Source organism: Entelurus aequoreus, linkage group LG09 (assembly GCF_033978785.1).
Source record: "Entelurus aequoreus isolate RoL-2023_Sb linkage group LG09, RoL_Eaeq_v1.1, whole genome shotgun sequence".
NCBI classification, from domain to species: Eukaryota; Metazoa; Chordata; class Actinopteri; order Syngnathiformes; family Syngnathidae; genus Entelurus; species Entelurus aequoreus.
The window spans coordinates 56,681,095-56,695,338 of NC_084739.1; the positions used below are offsets into that span (position 1 = coordinate 56,681,095).

General features: G+C 39.8%; 1 protein-coding gene across 1 annotated transcript in view; it reads right to left on the reverse strand.

Moving 5' to 3' along the window:
- ttc27 (tetratricopeptide repeat domain 27) overlaps positions 1 to 14,244 on the reverse strand; it is a 135,533-nt gene that overhangs the window by 96,888 nt on the left and 24,401 nt on the right. Inside the window, 1 exon segment of the mRNA XM_062058984.1 lies at positions 2,190 to 2,307. Within this exon segment, the coding sequence (XP_061914968.1) occupies positions 2,190 to 2,307 (118 nt within the window).

Sequence of the window (14,244 nt, forward strand, 5' to 3'; positions counted from 1 at the left end):
GCCCCGGCGCTAATTCTTTAATAGCCTGTGTCACATTCTAAATACACGTTCCTTTAATAAAAAAAGCAAACAATTATAAAATAATGGTAACAAATTGAAATTGCTGACACCAATTACACAAACCTTACGTTCAGGCTGTTTTTTTCTTTAAAAAAAATCAGATATATTTTCTGCAGCACCCAACATTGTCCCACCCACAGAACCATTTGATTGGTTACACGCAGAGCGGTAACAGCCAATCAGCAGTGCGTATTCAGAGCGCATGTAACAGCCAATCAGCAGTGCGTATTCAGATTGATGTAACAGCCAATCAGCAGTGCGTATTCAGAGCACATGTAACAGCCAATCAGCAGTGTGTATTCAGAGCGCATGGAGTCAGTGCTCCTTCGGTGGAGTGAGCAGAAAGGTAAGCATAAGGCAGCGGACTCTCCCCAAATTATAATAAACACTTCCAAGTCAACTACTAGTAACATCACTATGAGCCCGTTGACGTTCTAAAAGCTCGAACGCAGTCCTTGAGGTGAAGGCTAATTAGCTTTTAGCGTAACGTTAGCTCACCGTGCGGTGTGTGCGTGCGTGCGTGTTACGGACAGCAAAGCCCTGTCTGTCTGAGAGAAAGACAAGCAGTATTGACCTACAGTTAACAACTAAGTTATTTCACTTTACCCTTTTCTTTGTTGATTGAGCTGTGTTGAAGCAGCAAAAAAGGACACTATGTTAAATGAAGAGTTTCCTGAAGCTGTCTCTGATAGTTGATATAATAATGTAACTGCATCAGAATCAGAATCATAAAGCCTACATGAATTCCATGGTGTTCAGGGATGAATAGTCTCACCTATTGCTATTGTACTATTTTTCCGCTATAGTTACATTAATCCAGTGGTTCTTGACCTGGGTTCGATCGAACCCTAGGGGTTCGGTGAGTCGGCCTCAAGGGTTCGGCGAAGCCTCCGCCGCGGAGGTCAAGACACACCCGACTCATCGTGTAAATAAAAACTTCTCCCTATCGGCGTATTATGGATACGGCAACAGCAGAAGTCACACTGATTTGCAGGTGTGTCATTTGTTGTGAGTTCATGCACTGTGTTGGTTTTGTTCTTTGAACAAGGTGATGTTCATGCACGGTTCATTTTGTGCACCAGTAAAAAAACATGACTTTGTCTAGAATTTGAAAAAAACAAAACATTTAATTTTTCACTAAAGAAGGGTTCGGTGAATGCGCATATGAAACTGGTGGGGTTCGGTACCTCCAACAAGGTTAACCACTGCATTAATCATTAGTAATATAGTAGCCTAGTTTTGAATGGCAGGGTCCCTGCTATCACATGTTGATAAAAATATAACATTTACATAATAAAAATCAACTACAGGCTTCCCAAATGCTGTAATAAATTAAGCATGATGAGTTGAACATTGTCAGCATGTGGCCCCACTTTTAACTCTTTTTTTCAAACGCTTATTGCAAACGCTTACTTACAGTAAGTCATTAATTTGACTTTGTAAGTCATTATTTTAGTATCTCAGGTAACTAGGACTGTTTTGTTTTTACTTTACGGAAAAAATATCAAGATATATATCGTATATCGCCATTCAGCAAATGGAGCGGAAAACACAACCAAAAGTTGTAGGCTTCTTCATGCGACAAAGCCGGCGTACGTCACCACAGTCTGTAGTTTATTGCTCCCCAGGCTGTGGTGGCAGTGACGAGGTGGAGACGTGATGGCGACACGCCGAGTTACACCGAACCTTACACCCACCCCCTTCCCCGGTCCCCTCCCCCTGGAGAGTCACCACCTTAACTAACACATTTTCTGGGGGAAACACTGCTTTTGCTATACAGTGATCAAGCTAATGTCGCAATGAGGAGTTTTGCCATTGTGAAGGCTTGTTTCCACTTTAGACTACAAATTAGGGGAGACTAAATCATCAGCTGCATCAGTGCAATCAATAGTGCCTCAGTTGCATAAACCTGCAATTAAGCCACAATCTGCACAAAACTGATCAATTCTTAATAGATGTCATGTCCAGCCGTAGAACAGACAATATGACATTTCTCATTGTGCAATCAATGTCATATAATGCAGCATGAATGGAGTATAGAAAAAAAAAATATTATAACAAAGGCTTTGGTAAACTAGCAAAGCGCTAAAGGTAGCAGACAAAAGAAGAAGAATAGGTTGTTGTTGTACCTGGGAGAGGGCTGAGGGCAGAATGTCAGAGAGCTCGATGAAGAGCGAAGGACCGGTCCAGTTACTTTGAACAAACATGTGTAGGCAAGAAACAGCCAGGACCATCACCACCAGTTCCCTAGAACCAGGAACAAGAAGAGATTGATTGCGTTCATCATGTTTTCTTTAATATAATAAGGAAGAAAGGACAATGCATGAGAACAAAGACTAATTTGAAGCTTCTTTTCATTCATAAAAATGTTACAGGAAGCCGTGCTTCTACAATTAGTCTTATCTTGATTTGCATGGTATTCTTGATGTTTTCAGTCTGGTTTTGAAGCCTTTCATCGCATTGAATCTGCACTTATAAAAGGGAACGTAACTTTTTTTGGAATTGTGCCTATCGTTCACAAACATTAAGAAAGACATGACGACAGACAGATTTTTTTTCTATACATTCTAACTTGTAAATAAAAGTCCGCTTACAGCAGAGCCAATGGGAGCTCCTCAATTTCGCCTATAAATCCAATAAATAACCATTCAAAAACCGGCAACAATACTCCATTGACATTTCGCGATTTGAATATTAACCAAGTAATAGAGATATTGTTATTATAAGCGCTAACGCAGACAAACTATTTATTGCGGCGCTGTGATCACTTCCGTGTCTCCCTATGTTTAAGTCAACGAGTGGTCTGCTGCTTCCTCACTTCCTGTATGTTTATTGTAGATCATAAATCCTGCCTCTCACCTGGACATGAGATGTCTGAGTTGGTATTCCGTCAAGTTGGTACATTTTGACAGCCATGTAGGACCCAAAACTGGCGAGGACGACACAAAAAGAAGTGTGTACCCCCGCCCCCCGACCCCGTTTCTTCGTGAGGATCATGAGACATTCTTCATCTAAATGGGAGTATATGGCAGTTGGCATCCTAATGACAGCAGACGTTGCACAGCAAGTGATGTTTTTTAATGTTTGTTGGCTCTCATGAAGTCTGCAGTGAGTAATAATCAGGGACGGAAAAAAAAGCAAACGTTATGTGTTTTTAAAATTAATGCGCCGTGTATGCTTAAAATGATCAAAATACGTAAATATTAAATGTTATTATAAATGTGCCCGTTACTACATTACATATATACTTACATCATGTAAATAAAACCTTAATGGAGGTGTTTGGATGTTTTTTTAAGGGCTTTATAGGCGGAATTGCGCGACTCCCATACGCTACATTGTAAGCAAACTTTTGATTGCTTATATTTAGTATTCAGAATGCAAAAAACAAAACAAAAAAAAACATCCATCGTCATGTTTTTCATAATGATTGTGAACAATAGGCAAAATTCCCCAAAAAAGTGCAGTTCCACTTTACTATCTTTTACTGTCTACTGACGGTGGCGATTCTTCCATTTTAATTATTCTAGATTTAACTGCTGCATTTGACACCATGGGTCAGTCGCTAGGAACAATGTGTGGCTTATTATGTCAGACCCACTCGACATCCATTGCTTTCGGTCTCCCCTAGAGGGGGAGGGTTACCCACATATGCGGTCCTCTCCAAGGTTTCTCATAGTCATTCACAGACGTCCCACTGGGGTGAGTTTTTCCTTGCCCGTATGTGGGCTCTGTACAGAGGATGTCTTTGTGGCTTGTGCAGCCCTTTGAGACACTTGTGATTTAGGGCTATATAAATAAACATTGATTGATTGATTGATTAAGAGGCACACCTTAAACCGGTTCAGGTCCTATCTGACAAACCGATCCTTTCCAGTCAAAATTGATCTGCCTCAGCTTGTGCTGCGTTGTCCTGTGGTGTCCCTCAGGGCTCAATTCTTGGACCTATTCTGTTCTCGTTATACATCTAACCCACGGAACACTTTTTTTTTCTAAATACAATATATAGCATATCATCTTTCAGTTGATGACACACAAATGTATGTCCATTTGAAAAGTAAAGGTGTCACATAATCAAAAACACTTTTAAATTGTCTTGAGGACATAAAAGCCCGGTTTGCTGTGAGCTTCCCTAATTTAAATAAAATGTAGACAGAAATTATTTAATTTGGCCCAAATGTAAACTCTTATGCCCCTGATGCCTTATCACAAATATTAGTTTAAAGTTTGACACTGATTTTAAATGGGAACATCAGATTAGCTTTTATCCAAAACTAATTCAGTTTTATCTAAGCACTTTGACGGGTAATGAATGCTTTTATTTAATCAGGTTTAGACTATTGTAACTCACTTTATGTTGGTGTGAATCAGGCACGTTTGAAAATGTTGCTGCTTAACTTCCAACTGGCAAAAAAAATTGTGACCACATTCCCCCTATTCTAGTGTTTCTTCGCTGGCTCCTAGGTCATTTTGGAATTAATTTAAAAAAATGTATGGCTTGTTTTTAAATCTCTTAATTTATAAGTATCTCAATACATTTCTGACATTGTATAAATTAATACACCCACAAGCTTTCTGAGGTCAGCTGATCAATCTCTCCTTATCATCCATAAAACTCGATTACAGTCCAGAGAGAATTGCTCTTTCTCTGCTGTTTCTCCAAACATTTGGAATGATCTTCCTCGGGTGATTTGGATGTCTCTCTCCTTAATGACTTTTAAATCACATCTTAAAACTATTTTTAGATAAAGTGGCTTGGATAATGGATAATATAACAACTGTCGGGCGGCTCTGTTGCTATTAAGCGGCCACTGCCAGGCATACATATACTGTAAGAGCAAGATGGATCGATCAATAAATCTGTGAGTGTCTATACCAAGGGTAGAGTGATAGGGTAAACATTTGTATTTTATCAAATTCTTTTGTCTTTTTTGTTTATGAATTAAGGGATAGAGTCCCAGGACACAAGAAGACTTTGGGGGTAAAAAATAAATTATTTAAAAGAGCAATCGATAATTGTTTTTGCTTTTGTTTAGTTACTGTGTACTATTGAGTTTATTTTGCTTAAACAATTGTTTCCTGTTTGCCGTGAGTGACTGCTCGCTGTTGTCGCGGAAAAAGCTAATTATTATCTTTCTATCTGTGTCCTTCTAATTGTTTTACAGATTTTTTTATTTCTTTCCAAACATATTTAGTAGTCTTATCAAACTAACAAACCACCCACTCTCAGTCTGGTGAGACAGAGAACGGGTGGCCCCTCTCTCAGCTAGCTAGCTGCTAGGCTAACGAAGCTTAGCCTAGTGCGGCAAAGGCGGCAACGGTTTGAAGGAAATCTGCTTCCACACATTGCGGACACTTCTCTGAAGACAACAAGAACTCAACTCGGTGAAAGAAACAACGTGACTATGGTTCCCTGCTCTTTGTGCACCGTTCTCATGGATAGGTTGGCCCTACTAGAGGACCGTGTCCGCCAACTAGAGCAGAGTAATTTCGTAACTTTAGACGCTGCTGACACATCTGCTTAAGTTAGCTGTAGCGTGTTGACTAGCCCCGTTTGTAAAAGCCCTAAGCGGCCTACAAGCAACAGTCAACCGATTGAGACGCATAATGGGGTTACCCACATATGCGGTCCTCTCCAAGGTTTCTCATAGTCATTCACATTGACGTCCCACTGGGGTGAGTTTTCCTTGCCCGTATGTGGGCTCTGTACCGAGGATGTCGTTGTGGCTTGTACAGCCCTTTGAGACACTTGTGATTTAGGGCTATATAAATAAACATTGATTGATTGATTGATTGATAATAGATTTAGCTCTTTAGCTAGTCCCACACCCCAGTTAAACATACAGTTTAACAAACCAGCCATAATTAAGTGTATTGCCGGGGCCAGAGCACCTGACATTGAAGCTAACCTTAGGGAGCTAACTCGCAACAGGCCTAGTAAACACGTATGACAGGCTAATCGTACCACTAGCTACGGGAACATAGTTGTACACGTTGGCTCCAATGACACTAGGATGAGACAGTCAGATATTACAAAGAGGAACATAGCTAGGACTTGTAATCTTGCTAGAAAGATGCCCAGGCATCGATTACTTGTCTCTTGTCTGCCTGCGAAAGGCAATGATGAGAGGTATAGCAGATTACTCTCACTTAACAAATGGCTGGCTAGTTCTTGTAGAGATCAGGGACTAATGTTTATTGATAACGGCCCTCTTTTTGGGTCAAACGGGGCTCGCTGAGGGCGGACGGCCTTTAACCCTAACAGGGAAGGTGCCATCACTCTATCTAAGAACATATATTACTGGCTGAGTCGTACTTGACTAACTACACTAGGGCAAGCTTGGACACAGGCAATTACAGTGTCTGTTAGTCTGGGTGAGGAGTCAGTTAAGCTAGAGTTAACCAGCGTCAGGCTGGAAAAATCCTGCAGACATAGCATTTCTCGAAGAAAAATACACAACTCACATTAGGTTTTTCCTGTAGTGACTGTAGCAGAAGTGAACATGCATTCTACTGAGGTGGAAAATTATGACGCGTTCAATCTATCGCAGCACCAAGCAAATAATGTCAAGATCCCCATCATATCAATTCCTAGATGTGATCGAAATTATTTAAGGCGCACTACAGAAAATAAACGTAACATTATTAACATCAGTGCTACGGATACCATTAACAAAAATTCCTCAAAACAGCCCACTACCTATAATATGGGCTTTTTAAACATCAGATCATTGTCTCCCAAAATGTTATTAGTTAATAATGTCATTAGAGAAAACAATCTTAACGTAATTGGGGTCAGCGAAACCTCGATCAAACCAGAAGAATTGTTCCCGCTTAACGAGGCATCTCCTCCTAACTATACGAATGCACATATTGCCCGTCCCCTTAAAAGGGGTAGAGGAGTCGCACTAATATACAATGAAAACCTTAACCTTATCCCTAACCTAAGTAATAAATATAAATCTTTAGAGCTGCTTACTATGAGGTCTGTCTCACCGCTGCCTCTCTACCTGGCTGTTATCTACCACCCCCCTGGGCCGCGTTCTGACTTTATAAGTGAATTTTCAGAGTTTGTCGCTAATCTAGTGACGCACGCAGATAATATAATTATAATAGAGGATTTTAATATCTATATGACTATCCCATCAGACCCTCCGTGCGTGACGTTCAAGACTATAATTGATAGCTAGGGATGATACTCGAAACCGGTTTTCCCGGTTGTTTGATAAGAAAAGAACCGAGTCCTCGGACTCGAATCCCTTTTTGAGAACCGGTACCCGTTATTGAGACCACTATAGTAAAGAAAAAGAGTGGAATCCCGTCCCGACCAGAAATGCTCCGTGGGACATCACAAGAAATGACGTCATGTAGCGCAGTCATTAGGCGCAGATAGGGAAAGCAGGAAAACAATGGACGGGAAAAAGCGCTCCAAGGTGTAATAAAGTACGAAACAAAAGGTATAATCCAACGAATAACTTTACTGAGAGATTTTAGCAGGGTAAAAACACATGACGAACACTTTTACGACCAACCGGAATTATAGCAACCAGGCTAGCAACGCACCTCCTTTACGGCAGCTGTCGCAACGTTCTTAATGCAACCGCAGCACATACATATATATACAACATATCTCCCTTTTTTAACTTTTGTTTTTCTTTCCTTGTAAACAAAACAAAATCACACTGTATATGTGTTGTCTGTCTAATTATAAATAATGCAGACGAGGCGTGTTGGCTGAGTTCTTGACGTTTACTTTCACAGCGTGGCAACATGCAACACTTTTCGGGGTGACCGCACATGCTCGTAACTCCCGTTGCATGCTGGGTAGTGTAGTTGTTATATTCTCTAGCTCATAACATCTTTCCCCCATAAAGAAATAATGTTAACTCAATAAAGTGTATTTCTTTTTTTAGCTTTAACTTTTCATTTTTTAGCATTGTAACCACATTTGCAAACAACTTTTCTCTTCATAGAATTTTCTTTCAATAAAGAAATAAAGTGCAAAAATGTCAAAGCATCATAACAAACAGTTATGTCAAATAGCAGCAGAAGTGCACTTTTTGGAGAGCTGTATTATTTTCAGTTTTGTGCCCAAGGGACTGATTTTATTTAACACTATATTATTATTTATACACCTATAGTGATCACAGAGACAGGTTGTTTTTGTGTTACTGTATATATTTGTTTCTCTGAAAAATCCCACTTAATATTCTTTGGGTAACAACAGTCAATATTTTTATTTTCATTTTTTTTTTTAGGTCGGTAACAGTCAATATTTATTTATTTATTAGATTTTTTTTTTTTAATTATATAATAAAAGTGAGCTTTTGTTAAACCAAATATTGTGTGTTTTTTTCCATATACAAACAACCTATCTGGACTCGATAAGAGAATCGATAAGGAATCGGTTCGATAAGAGGATTCGATAATAGGCTCAAACTCGATAATTCCTTATCAAACATCATCCCTATTGATAGCTGTGGTCTTACACAAATAATAAATGAATCCATGCATCGCAAAGGTAATACAATAGATCTAGTGCTTGTCCGGGGTTGTCACCACCTCCAAAGTTATGATACTCCCGTACACTAAAGAAATGTCCGATCATTACCTTATAAAATTCAAAGTTCTGACTCATTGTCAACAACCTACTAATAACCACTGCTTTAGCAGCCGCAACATTAATGCTGTCACAACTATGACTCTTGCTGGCCTACTGCCTTCGGTAATGGTGCCATTCCCAAATTATGTGGACTCTATCGATAACCTCACTCACAACTTTAACGATGCCCTGCGTGACGCCATTGATAGTATAGCACCGCTAAAGCTACAAAAGGCCACTAAAAGGCATACACCCTGGTTTACAGAAGAAACTATAGCTCTTAAACTATCATGAAGAAAGCTGGAACGCAAAAAGCGTGCGACTAAACTTGAGGTTTTCCATCAAGTATGGATTGATAGTTTAATAACTTATAAACGCACGGTTACCTTAGCCAAAGCTAATTACTACTCTAATCTCATCCACCTCAATAAAAACGATCCTAAATATTTGTTCAGTGCCGTAGCATCGCTAACCCTACAAGGGACTCCTCCTAGTAGCTCCACACACTCAGCTGATGACTTTATGAATTTCTTTAATAAGAACATTTAACTCATTAGAAAGTAGATTAAAGACAACGTGTCCTAGCTACAACTGGGTTCTATTAACACAGATATGAATGTATGTACGACAGATATTGCCCCCCAAAATAATCTCTCTCTTTTTGATGAAATAACATTAGAGGAACTCCTGCGACGTGTAAATGGGACAAAACAAACTTGACCCACTTTCTGGGAAACTTATCAAGGAGCTGTTTGTAATATTATTATCTAAATATTAACTTATCACTTTCCCCTGGCCCTGTTCCCCTAGCATTCATAAAAGCGGTTACCGTATTTTTCGGACTACAAATCACAGTTTTTTTCGTGGTTTGGCCGGGGGTGCGACTTATACTCAGGAGCGACTTGTGTGTGAAATTTTTAACACAATACCGTAAAATATCAAATAATATTATTTAGCTCATTCACGTAAGAGACTAGACGTATAAGATTTCATCGGATTTAGCGATTAGGAGTGACAGATTGTTTGGTAAACGTATAGCATGTTCTATATGTTATAGTTATTTGAATGACTCTTACCATAATATGTTACGTTAACATACCAGGCACGTTCTCAGTTGGTTATTTATGTGTCATATAACGTACACTTATTCAGCCTGTTGTTCACTATTCTTTATGTATTTTAAATTGTCTTTCAAATGTCGATTCTTGGTGTTGGGTTTTATCAAATAAATTTCCCCAAAAAATGCGACTTATACTCCAGTGCGACTTATATGTTTTTTTCCTTTTTTATTATGCATTTTCGGCCGGTGCGACTTATACTCCGGAGCGACTTATACTCCGAAATATACGGTATTCATTATCTGCTCAAAAGACCTAACCTCGATCCTGACCTCATGGTAAACTACCGGCGAGTGTTGAAAAAATTGTTGCACAACAGCTAAATGAACACTTAGCGTCTAACAAGCTCTGTGAACCCTTTCAGTCCGGTTTCAGGGCAAATCACTCTACGAATACAGCCCTTGCAAAAATGACTTATGATATATTGCTAACTATGGATGCTGATGGGTCATCAATGTTGCTGCTTCTTGATCTTAGCACTGCTTTCAATACCGTCGATCATAACATTTTATTAGAACGTATCAAAACACATAATGGTAGGTCAGACTTAGCCTTTTCTTGGTTTAACTCCTCTTTCACGGGCAGGATGCAGTGCGTTTGCCATAACAATGTGACCTTGGAGTATGTTAAGGTAACGTGCGGAGTTCAACAGGGTTCGGTTTTTGGCCCTGCACTCTTCAGCATCTACATGCTGCCGCTAGGTGACATCATACGCAAATACGGTGTTAACTTTCACTGTTATGCTGATGACACCCAACTCTACATGCCCTTAAAGCCGACCAACACGCCAAACTGTAGTCAACTTAACGCTAAGAAAACGAAAATGCTGTTTAATCGGTCCTGCTAGACACCGACACCTATTTAATAAATCCTTAACATTTGACAACCAAACAATTACACAAAGCGACTCAGTATAGAATCTCAGTATTATCTTTGACCCAACTCTCTCATTTGAGCCACACATTAAGAGTGTTACTAAAACAGCCTTCTTTCACCTCCGTAATATTGCTAAAATCTGTCCCATTTTGTCCAACACCAAAGTTGACATCATTATTCATGTGTTTGTTACGTCTCGTCTCGATTACTGTAAAGTATTATTTTTGGGTCTCCCTATGTCTAGCATTAAAAGATTACAGTTGGTACAAAATGCGGCTGCTAGACTTTTGACAACAAGAAAGTTTGATCATATTACACCTATCTGGCTCACCTGCACTGGCTTCCTGCGCACTTAAGATGTGACTTTAAGGTTTTACTACTACGTATAAAATACTAAATGGTCTAGCTCCGTCCTATCTTACTGATTGTATTGTACCATATGTCCCCCGTCCTATCTTACTGATTGTATTGTACCATATGTCCCAGCCAGAAATCTACATTCTAAGAACTCCGGCTTATTCGTGATTCCCAGAGCCCAAAAAAAGTCTGCGGGCTATAGAGCGTTTTCTATTCGAGCTCCAGTACCCTGGAATGCCCTACCGGGAGGGGTCTCTTCTATCCTGTCCAGCCACTTAGGCAAATCATATTGTTGATGTAGATACTGTATTTTTCGGATTATAAATTAGTTTTGTTTCATAGTTTGATGTGACATATACTCCGGAGCGACTTATGTGTGAAATTATTAACACATTACCGTAAAATATCAAATAATATTATTTATCTCATTCGCGTAAGAGACGAAGCAAATGTCAGCAATCGTCACACACACGTCAACCAATAAGAATTTGGCGGGGGCGGGTCATGGCAGAAGTGCAATGTGGGTCATGGCAGAAGTGCATTGTGGGTCATGGGATGCTAACTGCTACTGCTACACAGCACATTGCTACAACATTGGCGGTAACTTATAAAAACTGAGAAGGGCTGAACAAAAATGGCACCGAAAAGGAAATCATATACTGCAGATTACAAGCTGGACGTAGTGAAATATGCAGCAGAAAACGGCGATCGAGCAGCAGAAAGGAAGGGAGCGGCGCATACCAGGAGCGACACAGAGGAAGAAGATTTCATCGGATTTAGCGCTCAGGAGTGACAGATTGTTTGTTAAACGTTTAGCATATTCTATATGTTATAGTTATTTGAATGACTCTTACCATAATATTTTACGTTAACATAACAGGCACGTTCTCAGTTGGTTATTTATGCGTCATATAACGTACACTTATTCAGCCTGTTGTTCACTATTCTTTATTTATTAGGGTCCGCCCTGTACCCTGTACAAAGGACTCCCACAGGGAGTCCTTTGTACTGGTTACAAAGGAACCTATTGTATTTGTAAGGTTTTATTATTATTATTATTATTATTAGGGTCTGCCCTGTACCCTGTATAAAGGACTCCCACAGGGAGTCCTTTGTACAGGTTACAAATGAACCTATTGTTATTGTAAGGTTTTATTATTATTCCGCAGCTTTGCGGACTACTTTGCCCCCCTTAACATGCTTCAAAACTCACCAAATTTTTCGCACACATAAAAAAACGCGAACAAAACTCTTTGGTAAAAAAACCAAACCCCAAAAATCACAATTGCTCTCTAGCGCCCCCTAGGAAGAAAACTGCCTCTAACTCCCTGTACGAATGTCGTAGAAACATGAAACAAAAAGCTCTATGTAGGTCTTACTTAGACCTACTTTTCATTAATTTATATCTTCGGGCAAAAATTCACAGGAAGTTGGCAATTCCCCGTTCAAGACTAAAAATGACTAAAAACACTAATTTTTACGTCTTTGACCTCTAATTTGACCCCCTTAAAATACTTCAAAAGTCACCAAAATTCTCACACACATCGGGACTGGTGGAAATTGCGATCTAAAAAAAAACCGAACCCCAAAACTCAAAATTGTGCTCTACATAATTTTTGAAAAGAACAGAGAAAAAACTGCTCCTCAGAGGAAAACTCAGACAAAACTGCTTGTAACTTCCGGTAGGAACGTCTTAGAGACATGAAACACATACCTCTATGTAGGTCTTGCCTAGACCTACATTTCATAGATTGACATCCTTCAGCAAAAATCAACAGGAAGTTTGCTATTCCTCCTTCAAAACCAAATTTTTGTTACAACCGGTCACCAAACATCAAACATTATCTCCTCCGAGCGCGTTTGTCGTTTCGGCTTCAAACTGCTACAGGAGAGAGATTGAACCCTTCTGATTAAAAGTTGAAGAAAGCGTTTTGATACGTGCTACCGTTTTGATTTTACGAACCTTCAAAGACCCGCAGCACTAAAGTTGCTCCGCTGCTGTGATTTTACGCGCCTTCCAAGAAAACAACCACTGTGCCGCAACACCTAGGAAAAAGACACAGACACAACTTCCTCTAACTCCCAGTACGAATATCGTAGAGACACGAAACAAAAACCTCTATGTAGGTCTCACTCAGGACTACCACTGGACAAAAGTATTGGGACACCTAGGACTAGCACCTGCCAAAATGCGGACCCGACCAACGCTGCTTGCAGCTTTAATTATAATTATTCTTCTTCCGCAGCTTTGCGCACTACTTTGCCCCCCTTAACATGGTTCAAAACTCACCAAATGTTTTACACACATACAAAAAGTCAAAAAACCAAACCCCAAAAATCAAAATTGCGCTCTAGCGCCCCCTAGGAAAAAACAAAAATAAACTGCCTGTAACTCCCACTAGGAAGGTCGTAGAGACATGAAACAAAAACCTGTATTCTCACACACATTGGGACTGGTGGAAATTGCGATCTAAAAAAAAAACCGAACCCCAAAACTCAAAATTGTGCTCTACATAATTTTTGAAATAAACAGAGAAAAAACTGCTCCTCAGAGGAAAACTAAGACAAAACTGCTTGTAACTTCCGGTAGGAACGTCTTAGAGACATGAAACAAATGCCTCTATGTAGGTCTTGCCTAGACCTACATTTCATAGCTTGACATCCTTCAGCAAAAATCAATAGGAAGTTTGCTTTTCCACCTTCAAAACAAAATTTTTGTTACAACCGGTCACCAAACATCAAACGTTATCTCCTCTGAGCGCGTTTGTCGTTTCGGCTTCAAACTGCTACAGGAGAGAGATTGAACCCTTCTGATTAAAATTTCTGTACGGCGTTTTGATACGTGCTACGGTTTTGATTTTACGTGCCTTCAAAGACCCGCAGCAGTAAAGTTGCTCCGCTGCTGTTGTTTTAAGATGGCTGCTTAAAAGCAGAAAGCACCAGCGTGAGCACAGAACGTAGAGAAGGTAGGTACACTACACAAAAATCAGTGTACGAAATCGTAGAACTCTATGTAGGTCTATAGGGACTACCACAGGACCACAAAGTATTGGGACACCTAGGACTAGCACCTGCAAAATGTGACCCGACAACGTGCTTGCAGCTTTAATTTTAAATTGCTTTCAAATGTCTATTCTTGGTGTTGGTATTTATCAATAAATTTCCCAAAATGGACTTATACTCGAGGCGATATTTGTTTTTTTCCTTCTTTATTATGCATGTTCGGCGGTG